General features: G+C 39.6%; 1 protein-coding gene across 2 annotated transcripts in view; it reads left to right on the top strand.

Moving 5' to 3' along the window:
* Positions 1–4531, top strand: part of calcr (calcitonin receptor) — a 50652-nt gene extending 46121 nt beyond the window's left edge. For both annotated transcript variants that reach the window (XM_063898400.1, XM_063898399.1), the window contains one exon: positions 639–4531. In XM_063898400.1, coding sequence (XP_063754470.1) covers positions 639–860 — 222 coding nt within the window. In that variant the 3' untranslated portion in view covers positions 861–4531. The remainder of the gene's footprint in view (positions 1–638) is intronic.
* Positions 4532–19238: the final 14707 nt, after the last annotated feature.

Genomic DNA, 19238 nt, shown 5'->3' with positions numbered 1-19238 from the left:
TGAGTCACTTTGACATCTACGCGTAATGCAAAGCAAAAAGGTTATGAAAGGGTGAAGGTAATGTTTGTTAATATTGGCTGATATTGCAATTGTGATTTAATTTGCGGTATGAGAGGGATTGATCCTTTTTTGAACATCATTCAAAAATAATTATCATGGTGTGAGTTGTTACAGTATCTAAACCAACCAAGGATTTTTATTGGATCCGTCGGGCGAGACTTCTGTCCACAACCTCAGTACTTTATCAGAATTGTATTTTCACATATTTTGTCTTTAGAAATATCTTGATATTCCTGTGATTAGCAATATTTCTTGGGATACCTTCACAATTCCTGAAGCCAACATGACTACTGGAGGCCTGTCACTCATGATTCCAAGCTCAGCTAAGCCCCGCCCCCCAAGCAACATCAGGGCCCAAAATAAGTCTGAAAGCCTACAAATATAAACAAATGTGAAGAAAAATAATCTATAAAAAAAGTGCTAAACTGAAACAAATTAAAATTCAACCTGAAAAAACGTTTCAAATACTTTTTTTCAGGATCAAAACTTGGACTTTCAAATACATTTTTTTTTTACAACAAACAAAGAAGCTGACCATGATAGCTGATTGTTTAACGGTGTGTTTGTGTGTCTTCCAGGTGCAGGCAGCTCTGAAGAGGCAGTGGATGCAGTATAAAACCCAGTGGGGTCAGAGACGAAAGGACCACTGCTCAATGCGCTCCACGTCCTACACAGCCACCTCCATCACCGAGGTGCCTGCCTTCATGTACCACCACGACTCTAACAGCGAACACTTGAACGGACGCCACACCGAGGACTCTGAACTGGTGGCGCTCAAATCAGGAGAGACGTACGCTTGAGCCACGCAGGAGGACAAAGAGCGAAGAAGTGGGAACAACCGAAGAAGAGCAACCGAGCAACAGAGATGTATAGTAAGAAAGGAAAACCTGGCGTTTGCCCGCCATTTCTCAGTGATTAAATCTCACAGGCTGATGCTGGTTTGTTCAGCCCACGACTTTGATATGGAATCGGAAATAAACAGCTTATTTGGAGGGAGATGGATAAGCTACAGTGCTGACACTTCATTTTACATTACTGCTGCGGCTGCTTTCAGAGAACTTTGATGTCAAGAACTTGTGGCATGAGAGCTGCTGCTGTCTTGTGTCACTTCCTAAAGCTGCTAAAACTGTGACGGAAACTGGTGCTGGTGTGCGAGACAGAAATAACTGTGACTGTGATGAAGGAGAGGAAGTCTTCTGTTTGAGCGTCGAATGTGAAAGTGGTTGAGCTGAACAGCATTTTTTGATGGTGTCATGAAGAGTTTTAAGGTTAAGTAGTATCCTTCCTAACCTCACATATACCAAAGGGTACTGTATGTTGGTCACAGCTATGAAGGGGCGTACCATCTCCAGCTGAGCAAAAATGGTGGTACTCTAAAGCTAAAGACACACACACACACACACACACACACACACACACACACACACCAACAAACGTCACAAACCTGATCGTATGTGCCATGATGGAGGTGAAATTTCAAAAAACCCTCCGTGCTTAAAGCTCTGGAATTGTGTACATAATGTATGTTCACCATGTTTCACTTGAAAGAAAAAGTGTTCATTTTAGTTTTCTATTAATATTTTATTCTTGCCAATTCCTGCGTACGTGCTAAGTGTGTGTCCTGTGATGCTGCACTCCAAACTGCTTTGTTGTTTTTGCAGTTGCTGTATTTGTGCCGATGCCGAACATCACAGGGCGGGGCAAAAATACGTTTTAATGCACAAAAAAGTCTATGAATAAAATAACTTTGTTTTGAGGTCGAACAGCAACAAGAGTTGTTTCACTGCGTTTGAGTGCCATGAATTATTCTGATTGCAGTGTTGAAGCTACACTGTCGTATTTTACTTACAAACATCCTTTGTCACGCTCACGATGCCTTTAATCAATCTCCTGTTTTTGTTTTTAAAAAGTTATATCTGCATAATTTATTCATGAACTTTGTAGCATTTTGTATGACTGAGGTCCCGGGGCAAAGGAAAGGTTCACTAAAGTTGAAAGGATGACAAAATCACATCCATACTGTATGAACAGTCAACAAATTCACATCTTAAAGGCATGTTCACAATATTGGAAACATGAATAATGTACTCGTTGTCCTCAATATGATCATATTAATATTCTCAATTTAGTGTTGCTTTGTCATAACTGTGCCACAGACATTTGGAGAATGGAAATTGAGAGTCTGTGTCGAATTCAATATAAACACTAAGTTTGCTTTATAAGTGTTCACCAATTTGTAACTTGGATAGCTGCAGTGTCTTGAATGTATTGATAGCAGTTATTGAATAGATCATTGAGCTTCTAAACTGAATATTTGGATAAACGGGAAGAAACATCCTACACTGAAAAAACTGAAATGTTGACATAATTAAATGTATTATGTCAACAAATTCCACAAAACTGTATTATTGAAACCAATCATATTAATTACATTGCTTTACACTAACTAGTAATTGTTAAAAACAAAGAAAATGAGCAGCTTTTATGGATATTGAAAGTAATTATCTGTATTTCTCAAGAAATCTTACAGCGTCCATTCATTCTCAATAAACACTTAAATCTTTGAAACCGTAACAGAAATGTAAAGTAAAGTTTGAAACAGATGGGCGGTGTCATTTCTTGCTAATGCTACTCATACAGATGTAAATATTGCATTTGTCCAGGACTATTCTCCCGTGCGTTAAAACACTGTTGGTGCTGTAGTCAGTTTCGACAGCAGCACGACATGAAATGATTGACTCAAAATGAACTGCAGTGGCCAGGCTGGTAGAGATACAGTAGCATGTCACCAAATGGACCAGTGTGGCTGATTGATGTCATTTGAATTATTTTGGGGGAAACAATAGAGCTCTAAAGCCCAGAGGAAGAAGCTGTATCACGCCTTGCAGGGACAGCGAGACTCCATTATTGATTTTTGCCTTCTCATGGGATTTGAAGACACACAAAATCCCTCAAATATAAATATAAACACCTTAGGACAGTTCTTTGAAATGACATGTTTGGTTCGATGTTAAATTGATGCTTTTATGGGTCATTATCTGTTTGATGTCTGTTCACTATGTGATGGAGTTTAGTCATGCTCAGTGGCAACTGGAATAACAACATCTGTGTGAGACGTGAGAAATACGAAGGTTTAAGGAAGTAAAGTTTCAAATGTAATTTACCATGGACCTGTAATGTGAAGCTGTAACACATTTGCACATTTAGTCACAGAGTAAAGCTCTGAAGTTACAGAATGTAAGTAAAGGCACCTTGTAATAATTGGCTTGAAATTACTATTAAGCAGAGAGGGGGAGAAGTACTCACAAATATTGTACTTCAGGAAAAGTAGAAGTACCAGAGTGTAAGAATACTCTGGTACAGTCCCTGCAGTCAAAATGTTTCTCAAGTGAGGAAAATGAGCATCAAAATATGCTAAGTACCAACAGTAAAAGTACTCTTTATGCAGATTGGTTCCTTTCTGAATAATATTTATGATATGTTTTGAATATAATCATTGACACATTATACGTATTGTATACTGCAGGGTAGCTGTTGAATTTAATCCAGGTGTAACTAAAGAGTTGATTATCTTTCACATCGTTCAACACAATCTGCAAAGTAACTAAAGGTATTAAATAAAGGTAGTGGAGTAAAAGTACAAAGTAGCAAAGCATGGTAATATTCAAGTAAAGTGCAAGTACCTCAAATATTAAGTACAGTCCTTGAGTAAATCTACTGCGTTACTTCCCACCTCTGCTATTAAGAGAGAATAAAAGACAGTAATTGACAATACAGAAAATCACCTTCTAATATACAATATCTGCAGGTTAATTTATGAAGAAATGTGAACCCTCACCACTGCAACCTTACATTAGTGTGATTTCAATTAATGAAGCTCTAAACTTCTGTAGCTGTGAAGGAGAATTTTAGCCAAAAGATTCACAGTGAGTCTTATTATGTAGCGTCACTTAAGAAAACCCCCCCTATTCCCTCCTGAATAAGACATTTGGACCTATTGTACAATGTTTTAATGACTGTTGAGGTACAGAACGAACAGAGAGACAATCAATCCTCATCATGGAGAGTAGGTTTCACTGCTAATTTTACAGAATTGTATTTATTTTACTATGAAATTCATCTTTCTCTTTCTCTTTATAACGGTGATTTGTCACACTGTAAGACACGCTATTAATCTCCTGTGTTTTGGAAACACAGATTGTGTATATTTTGTATGTTCATACTCGTGTAAATACAAGCAGGCACTGTGTATATGATAGATTTCTTTACACTGTGAAATACTCTGACAGCTATTTTTGTTATGTTCCTGTCATTCATTTTGGCTTGTGTTTGTCTTTCTATCCCCTCAGCTCCGAGTGGCATCATCTCAAAGCTGATATTTAAAAAAATAATAATTTTGTAAAAGCCAAATTGATTGATGTTTTATTTTTTTTGTAACTATTTAGCAAAAGAATACAGAGATAAAATACTATTTGGTGTTGCTCTTTATTTCCTAAGCAAACAGCTGCAAATTGAACATGTGTAACTTTTACTTGAGGATAAAAGCTTTTTATTATGAGATTACAAATGATTTTATTGGGGTTATTGACTGTAAATCAAAAGGATAATTAGGCCTTTTTTCACAACCCACACTGATGCAAACTCTGTTTTCAAGCATTCTACGCTCTCTGATGACTCACCACTATTCTCGCCAATGTTTCAGGGTTGAAAGATTTTGTATAATGAGTGTTCAGAGAAAACAAAGGGAGTCTTACTCAATGTTGGTGTCTTTGTTATCCCTCGGGCTTGGCAATGTCATACAGACCCCTTTTAATTCTAAGGCCTCAGCTTAAATCACATACCAGCCCCAGATGTGTGCAGAATCGACTGACACAATTTGTCCCTCAGATGTACAGCCGCTCCTACCCTACATCACATTAAGGTTTTTATCACACTAACGAGACCAAGTTCTGTCCTTTATGTGAATATTCTCCAGCCTTTTTCTATAGGCAGCTATTATAAAATACATCTAATATGCAATTTCAGGCTCTGCTGAATCTTAATGCTTCAGTCAAGAAGAAGACGTCCTCTCCTCCTGCGTATTCACAGGCCTTCTGGGTCTATGAGTTATAACAAAATGATGATGACGTTAGATGTGTATAGAGGCATTTCGGTATGATTCTGATAAATATTTTCCCCGGCCAAAGCAAAACACCAAATTCATCATGAAACGTATCTTAAAATGAAAATCTGCAATTCAAAGTCAGAAATTGTCTGCTATCTGAATTGCATATGGAAGCAGAGATCGACGAGTTATGCAATAATGACGATACAATGGGGGCTAAATCTCCATAATTTTCATAAATCCTGCTGTTATGGAGATTCAATGAGACAATGGAGCAGAAAGTTAGAGGAAGGAGTGGCAAATTGCTTTGTACAGACTCCATCTTGGGAGCATGTAGCCTGGGAAACTTCAGGAACATGTAAGCGGCTGGCTATTTCAGGAATTTAAACATTTTCCTTGACAGCGGCGATCAATCTCGCAGGACAAATCCAAGAAAGCGTCGTGTGAGCTCAGAAATTGGCTGTGAGAGTAATTGTGTGTTTTGTTTTGCTCCGTGGTGTTAAAACAAGAAATGAGAGTGTTTCAAATGTTCATCTGTGAGTTACAGATGTTTCCAGGACACTTGAATCCACCGCGCACTCAGATTCTGACCCTGAATGTTTAGCTCAACATTCAGGGTCAGGGTCAAAATGAATTGATTTTGCAGTCATTGTTACTTATTATATGATCTTGAAAAGGCAAATACCCTTACAGTACAGGACCAGTTTTTGGGGGACATTAGTTATGCTACTTGGTGTTTTGCTTGGAAATAAATACACTGTTATTTTTGAATATCAGGGACTAAATATTTACTGGGAACTGTGAGTCTACAAACAAACAGGGCCACAGTCTGCACTTAGCTCAATCATGTCCATTTATTTCCTCTCAAGTGTTCTGAATATGCAGTGTAACTCTTTCACCCAGGGCTACAAGTGTTTTCAGCTGTCGCAGCAGGAAAAGCATTTCAACTGAGCCTCGCTGCAGAGCCACAAGCGCAACGGAGAAAAAGAGCAGTTTTGCTTTGTGGACCTCTGTTCTGGTAACATACAGAGATTCTGCTTTACATTTTATTATCCATCCATGTCTGCTTTTTCTGCTTGGCAACGGTGCACCGCAGAGTTGCAGAAATCAACCCTGCACACAGTCGGGGCTTCTGAACAAACATGCCTGCAGTACTGAGAAACCAAACACTGTCACTACGTGGCCATGGACCCTCGGGTTTACCAGCAGGCCATATAAAAGAAGCAAGTGAGTCTCAAGAGGAGGATATTACTAATAAACTAGAGACCTTCTGGTGATGTAGTCAAACCAGCATGACAAATTGGGCCAGGGGTCTGTACAGTTTCGTGACTGCAACTTGCATGATTGCAAAACTATCAAAGTCACAAAAATGTGTCCAAAGACACACACACACACACACACACACACACACACACACACACACACACACACACACACACACACACACACACACACACACACACACACACACACACACACACACACACACACACTCACGATTTGAAGACTTTAGCAGCCTTGCTGTAGCAGCCAAAGAAGGTATTAAAGAGGACAACTGACATGTGTAGAGATTCCAATTACCTTTTAATATTATAAAGGGATTACAGAATGGACAAAAGTGAAGGTCTTACCAAAAGCTGAGTGAAATCTCCACTAGTACTCGGTTCTTGCCTATTTCTGTGTTTGTTTGGAGACTTGCGAGGAAAGACATGTACGGTGTCTAAATCAAATGTGTGCTTGTGAATGTGAGGATGCAAGTGCCAGGACAGTATGTGTGTGTGAGCCAGCTATACTATTTTGAGCATCATTCTAGAGAAAGAACCCCCGCTGTGTTCAGCGCCGCTGTGTCGAAAGAAAATAAATCAAACCATCAAAATCAGTTCTCACTCAGGGGCTAATCTGCAGCATCGTCCCTATCTGCTCCAGAGAGATAGGACTTTGGAGTCATGATTGGATTTAACAGTAGTGGCTGCATGCAGGCAGGGAAAATTTCAGCGAGGTGGAACGCTCTAAAAAGAAAGCACGGGGAGGAGTACAGAAGAGAAGCGATTCATGATCATTTTACAGGACGAAACATTAGCTTATTAGTTCGTGATCGTCCCTAGATGCATTAGCTGACTAATTTCCGTAACCCTCATGTCGTCTGTGCGGTGTTTCCATCGTGTTGCGCTTACAGCTTCCACATTTTAAAGGCCAAGGCAATTTATTCACAAAGCCCAGAACAATCAAGATTTTATTGGATTTTAAAATCGCACTTGATGGTGTTTACCGCTTCAGGAAATTAGCATCCCACAGAAGCGTACGAAGAGAGGAATAGAGATTACCTAATGAAATAACCCCTCCTTCAGGATTACAATGCAGCAGTCATAAATTATAATGTTAAATGAGCTTTGTTTTGCTTATACCCTTTGATGTATTGTAGGAAGACAATGCTAGCTGCGTGATAATTATCCATGCCCTCTGGATTCAAACCCTTTGATATTCAGAACACATGTGCAGAAGCAATGCCCCGAAGCAATTCCACTTGTGTGACGATATTTACTGCCGCATAATATATTTCACATCTTCGCAGAGGGGTTATGGTGGCCGTGATTTGTAGGGTTACAGAGATAAGAGAATGAGCGTTTGCTAAGAGATGTTTTTCTAACGTTCAAAGGGTGAAGGAGGATTCATCTGCATGGGATTATCAGAGTGTGCCACTTAACATACTGAGTCATGTTGTCTCTAAAGAAACCCTCAAAGAGTTGATTTCTGTTTAAAAAGCCTAACACAACCTGGTGGTGTGAAGTGGAAATGAAGGGTTCTTTTCTTGTTTGTCCTAAAAGCAGGGGGGAGGCTGACAGCGTGCCCAGGGCTTCGACGATAACCGTCTCAGTCATGTCTCACTAATAGCACTTGTTCCCTCATTATGCACTAATGGGATTTGAGGCGAATTATTAATTATCAGGGCCCTCGATAGAGTACAGGCTGTGGCCGTGAAGAGGCTTTTTTTTGTTGTTGTTTGAAATAAAACCTTTGCTGTTTTTCTGTGGAGGTTTATTTCTGACAGCTATTTCAGCACTCTCCAGCTAAAATGCAATTATGAACACTGTCAAAATAATTACTCAAACACAACATTTTCTAGATCCCACAGAGCCAGAACACATCTCCACATGTTGACTTGTTTGTCCGCTTGTATCTTGCCAGAGTGCTGAACAAATGACCAAATGTTTTCCTTGCCGACATTACTGAAAAGCCTGTTTCAACCACATATTGTACTCTGTCCTTCAATGATCTTAAAATGCAGGAGGTATTACTCAGAGATGGGGAATGCTTTGTTTGTTAACATTCATACAAAAGAAAAGAAGAAATTGTTTTTATCATCTTTTTTTTCTTTAAAGAAGAAGCCTGTAAAAGGTCATTTTCAGGGATTGAGAACAATTTGATGTAAAATTCAATTGAAGGACATTGTTAACTATAATAACACCTCCTGTTGAGTGTAACCCAAAAGGTCATACCGTAACACCGCGTGTCAGCCAAATTCTATCACATTGAGGCCCATTGAAGCATACAATTCAACAGGGTGTAACATGTAGCCATCTAAGCTGGAAACATTTCACAAATTTTGATTTCAGTCATCCTACAAAAATCTCTGATCCCTCGCGGCTAAAATGCAAGCATCCATTACCTTTGAGCCCCAGATTTCAACATTTACTGCGCAGAAATACGGATGTTCAACAGTGTTGGAATTCTTCTACACAGCCGAAAAACCAAAGTGCTCAAAGTTAAGGGACCATAGAGCCTCGTTAAACACCAGGTTGGAGGCCAAAGCTCTCCTTCCATCCGAAGGCTGTGTGCTCGGATTTTCCACGGTGCTCAAACATTTTATGAGGGGTCCCAGCACAGCGGGAGAAGCACTAACTTATTTCAGTTTTATTACCCCCGCAGTGTGAACTCATCATGGGCTTGAAGAGATACAGATTGCACTGGAAATAAGAGACTGGAGATGATTCTCTTACAGATGCTGATGTTTTTACACACACACACACACACACACACACACACACACACACACACACACACACACACACACACACACACACACACACACACACACACACACACATACACACTTATATACATAAATACAGACATACTGAGTGCTGAATGGATTAGTTAGAGCTGTTCAAATATGAAGATTGACCTCTTTTCTTTGTTTGAAATCACTTATGAGTTTGTGTATTTGGGATTTAATGAGAAACTAATAAAAAAAATGATTTAAAAAAGCCTTACATCCATCTAACAACAATCTACCATCTTTCAGGCCCTCATTAACCTGCTTGAGGTCCCTGATGAAGAAAGTAGTTAGTAGCCCTAATTGACACACACACACACACACACACACACACACACACACACACACACACACACACACACACACACACACACACACACACACACACACACACACACACACACACACTTATAGACATACATACAGACGTACATAAACACACACACACACACACACACACACACACACACACACACACACACACACACACACACACACACACACACACACACACACACACACACACACATAACTTAATGAAAGTCATAATATGTTATTATTTTTATTATAAACGAAACAAATTTGGTTTTAAAATAACTGTATCGACTTGGCAAATCTAAGCTAATTCTTACACTGTAATCACACAATGATGTCTGAATAATGAACAGATACTAAGTATTGCATGTCATAAAAAAATTATCAAAATGTCGTTAAGTTGTCACAAAAGTCATAAAAGTCATATTTGAGTAAAATGTCAAAGTGTAGCGTGTCTAGAAAATGTCATTGTATAATGTTTGAATGAAAAACAATGGAATTAATAAAGTGTCTGAAAGAAAGGGTGTAATATATCAGGGAAATGTCAGAGTACGGTGTGTCATAAAACACGTCATTTAGCACAAACAGATCCTCTAATTGCCTCAACATTAAGCCCACACACTTTGGTACTTCAAGGTTCTCCCTGTACTCAGGCTGTAAGTCATACAGTTAAAAGGAAGCGTGTTTCCCCCTCAGGGTAACACACCGCAGCAGGTAGGAGCGGACAGCTTCCTCCCTCTGATAAGGCATTGTTTACTCCATTCAAACCTGCCGGTGGCATCCTGGCCTCTACGCAGCCCATATCACCTTTGAGCTCATACCAAACCCAGATAGCGCCAATCTGTCTCACTCCAAAGGTCCTAAAGATGTCTGCTGGAGTGGAAGATTATAGATTAACATCGGTGAACAAGAACACAACCGTGACAAATAAGTCTGAGGAATAGATAGACCCGAGCATCCTGAAGCGTACGGACATCGGATACAGGATTCTGCTCAGAGGAGGCAAAGTGACAGACTGAGCAGGATCAGATTTACCTTTTGTATTTATGAGATGCTTCTCTTGGGTTTTGCCTACATAGTGTGATTGGATATGTGCAGTTGAATTACTTTTTTGAGGCGAAAATAAACATGGTTGCTTTTTTCTGCTCCCCTTGTAATACAAAGGTAAGGCTGCCAACAGTGCATATATTTTAGTTATTAGAAGAACTGCAAGCACAAGCAAGAGACAGATGCATAATGCATCCACTTTAGTGAGTGCGCAAACCCTCACGTTAATCCTGCTGTTAATTTGAATATGTAAATAATACTGGTAGAGGTCCAAGGAGGATTGGATGGTATGATTTATCCAGAGCAGGTTTGTGAACCCTCTGTTTGAGGTTCCTATCATCTACGGTGAATCCACAGGGAGATCTAGGAAAACCTGTTGGAGCAGTCTGCATATAAGTCCCATTCCCCTGAGCACACACCGAAACCCTCAGGATTACCAACATCAAGATAAAAAATCAATCCTGAACGCCACAGAAAACAAGCAATCAAGAGGGCTTATGGTCATCGTGCTCAAAGCGCTTCAAGGCACGTATGAGTGTGCGAGAAGAGGAGCATTTGTTGGGCCAATATATTCATCTGCTGCAAATCTGAAGATCTGACGGGATGTGTGGATTTGGCCAAAAGCAATGTCAACAGACGGGACTCAGGAAGAAAGATTGTGTGATCTTCTGGGAGATCACACAATCTGCTGCCAAGAGCTGTGGGGAGGGTAGTCTGCATTAGATGCTTGTTATAAAGGATAACTAAGTTTTTGTTTACAGCTTGGATCTCGTAGTCTTGACTTCTTAAAGGTCTCAGAATCGACTGCATTTGTACTCGGTTTTGTCTCAGTCTCTGACCTATAGGACTTGAGATTTTATGTCAAGACCGGTCGAGACCACAGTTGTGGCTGGGGATGAGATCAGGTGTAAAACACCCTGATTCAAATGCAACCAATGACGTGATTCCAAATCTTTACACTCATGCGCCGCAATGTTTGTGACCATGGTACACTCCAGTCGTGGTCATGACTCGGTTAAGGTGGTCTTGCAACACTAGTTCCAAGTTCATACATGGTCAACATTCGTTCAGTAATAATGAACTTGAATTAACTTTGCTTTGAACATTTAGAAAACTCAATTTAACCAGAGACAATTATATCAAGGAATCAAGCATTTGTATCAAATATTCAACCGGCTGAAAAGACTGTGCTGTTCGAGCGAGCTTTCTAAGAATCCGAGCGACTACAAGAATGCTGATGTTAAAAAACGTATCCCCTTTTAGTAAACACACATTAACATTCAATCTTAATTGAAGCTGGAGTGTAGAACTTTTCCTCACCCCCAGGCAGTCAGAGCAATTACCATAAGGGAGAGACCAACTGAGCAGCAGCTAGGAGTGAATGAAAGCTATGAGTCCAAGAAAAGTCTCTGGATTGAATGCACCTGAATTTTGAGTGGGGAGTACAGTTTAAAAAATCGCACAGGAAGACTTTGGTTCCTTGGGGCAGGGGCAACTATGGTATACTATGAAATACTGAAAGCTTTCCCCAGTTGTTATAATCAGTTATGTGTGATCTGGTTTGTTAACGGACAATATAAAAAAGTGCATGAGGAGGAAGATTTGATGGAGCTGGAGCATCAAACGACCCCAGGATGACTAATGTAAACCTTTATGTTATATACTAAAATAAATCACTAGTATATGACATGTGTTTCCATCTTCCCCTCTCTAAATCTCTTCAAAACAAACACACACACGTACACACGCTCAGTATGTGCATGGAGCAAAGACAGTGTGTAATTGCCGTTAAGAGAAAAGCTGTCACGGTTTGAGGTTGGCTCAGCACCTGGTAAACCTTCATTTGCCGTCGCCTTCACTCTGGCTTCTTTAAACTCCCTGATCAGTAGGCCATGGCTTTCCTCCCAGTAATGAGAAACAGCGAAAGCCAAGGAGCATGCTGGTCCTTATGATAACCAAGTGATTGAAATGGAAGGTACAGTATACAGATCGCATTACTAACAGCAATGCAGGGGAGTCTTTGACAAATTGCTGGGTGAAATATTGGTCTATATGGTAATGGTGGTTGGGAAACGCATTTTCCACAGAAGACAAAAAAAGTGAGCAGGTCTACTTTCCCTTCTTTGATGAATTACTCTCATTATTTTGCCATCCGGTAGAAAAAATGAAATGCTGTAGTCATTTCTGGGTCATTGTTTGGAGGCTCTCCTGTCAGCTATTAGGGGTAAAAAAGAAAAGAAAAGTGGCATCTTTCCTGTGGTGTAATAATGTTAGATCTTTTTGAATTCTTTGCCAACTTGCATTTAATACATTGTAAACGAGATCTGATCCAGTGCTACATTAGTGACGTTTAGCAGTGACTTTACAGTAAATGCTGTGCTCCAGCCTGTCAGTATTATCGTCCCTGAAGGGTAAAATGGGATTCCAGTACAGAGATTAAAATACTTGTAGCATCTTTGACTTCTGAGCTCAAGATCAATGTTCAATGTTAATGTAATTTAAATGTTAGCGAGCCTGTGTGTTTCAACTTTAAGGTCAAACATGTTTTCTTAACAGCGGATTGTTTGTCTGCTTTATGATGAATACGGTCAGCCTTGTAGATTGTACATATTGACCCATGTGGTATAATGAATGCTCCTCATGATACAGTCATGTGAAGTGATCTGAGGACATTGCTCAGTGGGTGAATAAACAAGTCACTGCTTTTGTTGAGAAAAACTAAACAAAAAGCCTTTTTTTAAATGGTTTCCTTCATTTTCAGACCATAAGTCATTTTAATGGAAAATCAAAAGAAGGTTATTTTCGTGTCCAGGTTCTGTTAGTGGAGTTCTTCCTGCCACACACTTTGGGAAAGGAGGCTTTGGATCAGCTATAATTCAAGGCTTAGATTCATGGGTGGCTCGCCATTAAAGCAATTTTGAAGATATCCAGGTAGTCCAGGCAACACCTGACAGGGCAAATCAAAAACATGAACTATGAAAGGTCAGAAGGAATAATTAACATTTGTAATCCAGGTTTTTCCTTTGTTGTATAACATTTAAAGTCCTCAGGACCCTCAGAAATATTTTTTCAAAAGTCAAAATTACAGTTCCTATGACAGAGGGAAGGCTACACAACAACAGATATTAACAGTCATTCACAAACAAACAGATTAAACCAGGGGTACTAACAACTACGGTTTGTTGTACCGCCAAAGTATTCCAATAAACAACTTCATAAAACAATAAACTGAATGTATTAAAAAAATAGTTGGGTCATCTCTAGTACATTTAGTTTGCCTACTAAAAATGTATCTATTTGACCTCTGAGTTGACCTCTGTGGACTTCCTTTAGTTTAACTGTTCATACATCAGCTCATCAGGAAGCAGAGGTTTCATTAAAGCCCTACTACAAGCGCTCTTTGACAAGTTTGCAAAATGTACAATTTGGGGCTAAAAATCTGTGGCTATCGTGGATTTTTCGGTAAAGAAGAAAAAGGTTAGATGATCAATAACAGAAACCAACTATTTGGTGTTGTGGTGCACTCTGTTTTGTCTTGTTTTGTACATTAATTCCGTTTTCACACTCAGTACACCGTGCTCTTTCACCAGAGAATAGCTCCTAAATCCACTTTGAATATACCATATTATCAGATTGTATTATTTGACTCTATATTGTTATTATTTTTACATAACTTTCATAATTTTTCGGTTTTTGGTTGCATATTCTTCTTTCTCTGTCTCTGTATACACCAAGGCAAATTCCTTGTATGTGTAAACCTACTTGGTAAATAAAACCGATTCTGCTTCTGATTTTGGAGTTCTCATACCAAATGTGTCAAGGGTGGTAAGTGCAGCAAAAAAGGGAGGCAGGTTTGGGTCCAAACAAAAGGCTAGCTTTATTCCAAAAACTGTTTCACAAAAATACCAAATTTGGGAAATCCAGGACATGAAAAAACCGAACTTGACACATGAAGGACGACAGCATACTGACAAACAACACAAGGGAAAGCAGGACTAAATACAAAGACACTAATCACAACACAAGCCACAGCTGGAGAGGGGATTCAGAAACACTAGGGCAACAGGTGACAACAATGAAACAATCAGACACAAGGAAAACCAATGACAGGAAGTAAATTCTACACATGACACAATGGAGGGAAAACATTTCAAAATAAAGCAGGAAACTACAAACACAAAACAAGGATCTTGACAAAATGACCCGAAAAACCCTGAAATGTTTCGCTTTGTATGGAACAAACCATTGAAAATATAGTTTTCCAACATGGCCAACGGTAGCTATCTTGGATTTGAGGCATTGAAAAGGTTTACACACATTTAAAAAAAAGAAAGTTGGAACTACATGAAAAGAAACAACCTGTTGCGTTATTGAAATGACAACCTAACCAGGGTATTTATATTTTGGAAGTCGTCCAAGATTCGCTAGATTCTTGTTTGCTTGGTCAACAAAACATTTGAGTACTCAAGAAGATCATCAGAAATATTGGAAAATTGAGAGGCTATACAAACACAGTCACATTGGTGAGATACTGTAGCTGATGAAGTACAGAGACCCTAATGTATTATCCGTCTCGTCGCTACTCAACCGTCGTGCCTCTGATTGCAGATTTGTGAAAGGGAGGACAAGAGAGGGTAAAACCCGTGAAATAATGTGGAATAATCTTCCTGTTTGTTTGCCAGGCTAAATATTCAGTCTATTGGTGTGATTCACACTCTTCTACTGTATGACTGCGGGCCTCATTCATGGCTCACTTTCCAGGCTAGAGTGGAAATGAGTCATTTGTCATCAGGAATGTAAAATTATGCAAGAGAATTAAAGCCCAATGAATATTCTATTTGCAGAAATTCAGAATGTTCACCGGGGCACTGATTTTACGTTTCTAGAGGGGGAAAAGGCCACTGAACAAATACATGGAAAGGGGTAAATAACAAGGACACACAGGGATGCAAAAGTGGACCGGCAGTTGCATGCTAACTAATGCTATTATTCAATGACCTCTCAATGAAAATGTCACCAGCCATCATTTGAAGCATCGCATTAAGAAGACATTGGGTTTGAGATTAGGAAACAAAGACAAGCAGGTATTCTTGCTGGATAGCACACAAACATATTTCCATTTATATCGAAACCACCTCTTTGTGATTCCACATCTGTCTGTAGGCCTTCCCCTTGACCTTCAATGAGATTTCTCAGATACTTTAAACTGTGTGGAACCCAGTTATTTACAACCAAACATAAGTACAGGGAAGAAAAATTCAATACCCATCATCCAGGACAGGGCTATTGACTTTGTGTTTTGTGCGAGGGTTTTTTCAAGGAGCACAAGAAAGTGCTATGGATATGATGGCCATTATTACTTTGTGTGAACTGGAACTAAAGGGTTGATTCGTCACGTGTCTGCAGATGCTTGAAAAAATACATCTAGAAGGATTTGACTCTTATGTCATATTGTATTTGTTGTTCTTTTGAAGTATCCTCGCACAAAACACAATGTCAATATATTTGTTCCTCACTTGACAGAACTAGCTTGAGATCTCTATCCGTCCTCTCAAATTCGGATTGACAGCCCCGACCTCGGTTGTTCACGGAGCCCTAATGTTTCCTGAAAGGTATTCTTGCCTTGCTCCTTTTTACGCCCAGTCACAACATTTGTTACCACTGAAGCACGGCTAGTCAAGCAACAAATTAGTAGCGACTGGTGGAACAAGATTCTCACAGGGACGTCGTGAAAGTTCATGCAGTGGAGTCTGACATCCAATTAGTTGCTTTAATCGGTGATGCAAGTGAGTACGGATAGAAAACACTGGCGTTATGTTCATTAAATAGTGGGAAAGAGCTGTGTTTATTGGATTACTAAAGAGTTTGAATGAACAAAAATCCATTCTGCAAGATGTTGAAACTTTTTCTTTACATCTACCAAGCCCATATTCGCTGTTGGTCCAATGTCACTTTATTTTATCTATAGCAGGCGGAACAATTTTGTTAGATTGGACAAATGTTCATAGCACAGCAAATGGCATACTCATTTTGAATCACATGCCATGAACAATTCTGAACTGCTTCCTCAGCACAGAAAGGTTTGTTAGCTGATAAGGATAAATCAATAAAACCGCTTTAATGAAAAGCTCTGGGAATACACCGTGCTGTCATTATGAGAGCGGATGAACCGTGCTCGGGTCCCTTGTTACAGTTTTCGATTTTCTGCTCTTACAGAGTGAGACACTGAGATTAAAAGGTTTTCATGTGTGTATGGGGATTCCACTTAGCCTGACACACTAAATGTGTTTTTCTACCCTTATATCTCCTGAGGTGAACCCTCTTTCTTTTCCTCTCTTTGCTGTCAGTAAAGTGACAGCTGACCCCGCCTGGGAGGACAAAACTATTCAGCCCTTTGTCATGTCTTTATCTGAACAAAATGATCAGGTAACCAATGAAATACTTCAAGAGCCGGGTACAGCTCATGTCTTATAAGGTCCTGATACCTGTTGTCAGAGGTTGAAAGAGTACTCGAGTAAACTGTAAGGAATGTTCAGCCTGTGCATTCAACTCAATTGTTAATATAAAACCAGCTTGCTCAGTGTTGTCCTTAATATAACTCATAATTAAAGACATTGGCCATTAACAAATAGAAAGTCTACAAACACTACGGTGGGTGCAACAAGCAACAACTTAATTAGCCCGACTCTTCATCAGTACAATAAAACAACACGGAGATAAACAATAAAACCCCCACAACAGCTACAGCTCAGAAACAAATACAAAAGCTAACTGAGTGAAGCTCATCTATAAGTGATTATTGATGATTTGGTTTGTACATGTAAGAACTTAGAGACACATTACTACAGTAATTTGATTAAGTTGAATAAATAACGTTTAATTTATGTTAAGAAGGTGAATAGCGGATGAGGATTGGCACACACCTTGAGTGCTACACATTAGCATTAAACTAGCATTTGCAAATTTGCAATAGGGCACATTTGAAATACATATTTGCTAAATTCCCCAAGAACTCCATCAAAACCTTTTAAATGTATATACTGTATATGTAAAAATGTTTGATGGTTGAGGATTGTGTCTGCAACCTTCACATACAAACTTTCTTTAAAAGTAAAGTGTCAGAGGAGTGCAGGAGATTTGATCAGTATTAGATAAATGATTATAAAAGACTGCACCAGGCCGGGAGAATATGCAAAACAAGATTGATAGATGAGGAATCTGATCTTCATCTGGCCATCACTGATATGAATTCTGCAACATGTCTAACCAGCATACTGTATGTCATCAGGTTGCCACGTTTAGCTTTACTCTCTCCTCGTGTCACATCTCGTCTTGTCTGTTATCGTGCAAAGGAAACCTCACTAAAACGCTCCAGCCAGCAATTGTTTTCAGTTCCATGTGTATTAATAGACAATGAATCAAATTTTTCTGAATGCATATCAGCAGACAGTGAGGGGAAAGAGGCCATGTACAGCGGTATTGATATCTATGAGAATGGCTCATAACACGAGCAAAGTGCATCTGGTTTATTGTATGAAAGGGTAATTGGGGCTCGGCGTCACATGAGGGGGTCACGCCAGGCGAGCAACAAAATGTGCCGCGCAAGAACAGTGGGAGCAGAGCAGTCGGGCAGGTCGTCTGAGGACAGGATGGGGGGAGAGCTCTGCGAGAAAAAGGCAGCTCACGATTGATGAATAGTAAAGCACAGCCACGTGTACTGAAAAAAGTCAAACTGTCAACGAATTTAGGAACTATATTAGATGAATTTAATAGATTTGTTTGAGTCTTATTATGATTATATACTTAAAGTATTGCTCCGTGATACATCCCAGCCAATTAGGCAAGTTGAAGTTTAAATCCATCTGTTCAAAAAGTCGTCACTTCATAAGTTTATCCTGTTAGACCTTGTCTAATGTGTAATTGTCATAATTAGCAGATAGTTACAGTCAAAAACATACTTTGAGAGATCACAGTGACCTTCAACCACTAAATTCTGAACAGTTCTGGAGTCCAGGTGGATGTTTGTGCCAAACAAATTCCCTCCTGGCATTCCTGAGACATCATTTTATGAGAGTATAATGTGACTCACGGACAACCCAAAAACACGATGCCCTTGGCCACGCATTAGCAGGCATAAATTATTGGTACATGTTTAATTAATGTAACTCTGTTAGATGTAATGGTGATAATTCTGTTTATAAGAGGAAACAAACTCAATATATTCATGCATTAGGGCGACAGGTAATTATTTGCTTGTGTAATGGGGACATCTATATGTAAAGCAGTAGGCCGGATCACTGTCTGTTTGTATTCGACAGAACACGTGTGGCTGCAGAAAGGGTTCAGCAGTATAGTAAAAAAAACCAGTCCTTTAACAGCTCTTACAATCTGATCAGCAGGCTCCTCTAAACAGGAAGGCTGAGGGCTTGTGAGCACGCAGGAAGCCACATTAATTAACGTGACGGCGCCCCGCTCCTGGCTGAGCACAGCTTCATTAGGATGGACAGCCGCACCGCTGGAAGGAAAGACTAATATCCTGATGAATGGTGATACCGATAGAGTGCAGCACCGCAGAGATTCCAAAGGCTGGATCTGATTTATAGATTATGCATCTGACTCATGGGAATGTTGGGATGTTAGGAAGTGAGAACAACGGAG

The sequence above is a fragment of the Eleginops maclovinus genome, chromosome 13 (assembly GCF_036324505.1).
Source record: "Eleginops maclovinus isolate JMC-PN-2008 ecotype Puerto Natales chromosome 13, JC_Emac_rtc_rv5, whole genome shotgun sequence".
NCBI classification, from domain to species: Eukaryota; Metazoa; Chordata; class Actinopteri; order Perciformes; family Eleginopidae; genus Eleginops; species Eleginops maclovinus.
The sequence above is the reverse complement of the archived record's forward strand: the minus strand, read 5'-3'. Positions and strand labels throughout refer to the sequence as shown.